General features: G+C 41.2%; 1 protein-coding gene across 1 annotated transcript; it reads left to right on the top strand.

The window, feature by feature from the left end:
* Positions 1 to 319: 319 nt before the first annotated feature.
* SARC_17545 (hypothetical protein) lies at positions 320 to 565 on the top strand (the record flags this gene model as incomplete). The annotated part of the gene is made up of 1 exon (XM_014288364.1): positions 320 to 565. A coding segment is annotated over one exon (246 nt), but the record flags the coding sequence as incomplete, so codon positions are not given.
* Between the last annotated feature and the right edge of the window lie 296 nt (positions 566 to 861).

Genomic DNA, 861 nt, shown 5'->3' with positions numbered 1-861 from the left:
GTTAACGCAAGTACACGGTATATTACCAACTACCCGTTAACGCAAGTACATGGTATGGTACCAATTACCCGTTTAATCAAGTACACGGTATATTACCAACTACCCGTTAACGCAAGTACATAGTTGGTTACCAACTACCCGTAACGCAAGTACATTGTATGTTACCAACTACCTGTTAACGCAATTACATGGTGTGTTTCCAACTACCCTTCTTACGCCTATTCATCTGCATCTACCTACCTATATTGCACACCACTATCAGTACAAGTCACACTGTTCTTACGCATATTCATCTGCGTCTACCTACTTCTATTGGTAGGAAATTCTGGGACGGGAGGAGCGACTGAACACACCAGAGATTATTCTCGAAGAACTCAAACTCAGAAAATTTGGGCTGGAATCGCACCCCACGTCCAATAAGGACACATTTGTCCACAAAACAGCCAGCTATCTGAAATGGCTGCAGACAGAAGACGCCAAGATCAATGCGCTGATGAAGCAGATCTCTGAAGGTGGGTGTGTAGACGTGTATATGGATTATACAGGTTACAATGGGCTTATTTGAATGTGTGCGTGTAAACATGTACATGTGATTGCTTATAGTGGTTACAATGGGTGTATTTGAATGTGTGCGTGTGTGTTTGTGGGCCCGTATGGGAAGTGCGTTTACGTTACGTGTGTATGTAGTAGTGGGGTTTAGGGTTTAGAAGGTGAAGGCAACAAAAACGTGTCTCACGAGCAAACACCATGGCTATCATTGATATGTATAAGCCTGTGCAGATACTCAAGTGCGTAATCTATACATTTTACATTTTAGTTATATATATATATATAGATAGTTAAATTTGATCATATTGCAGA

Source organism: Sphaeroforma arctica, assembly GCF_001186125.1.
Source record: "Sphaeroforma arctica JP610 unplaced genomic scaffold supercont1.11129, whole genome shotgun sequence".
NCBI lineage: Eukaryota > Ichthyosporea > Ichthyophonida > Sphaeroforma > Sphaeroforma arctica.
Note: the sequence above shows the minus strand (reverse complement) of the source record. Positions and strands in the feature narration are given on the sequence as shown.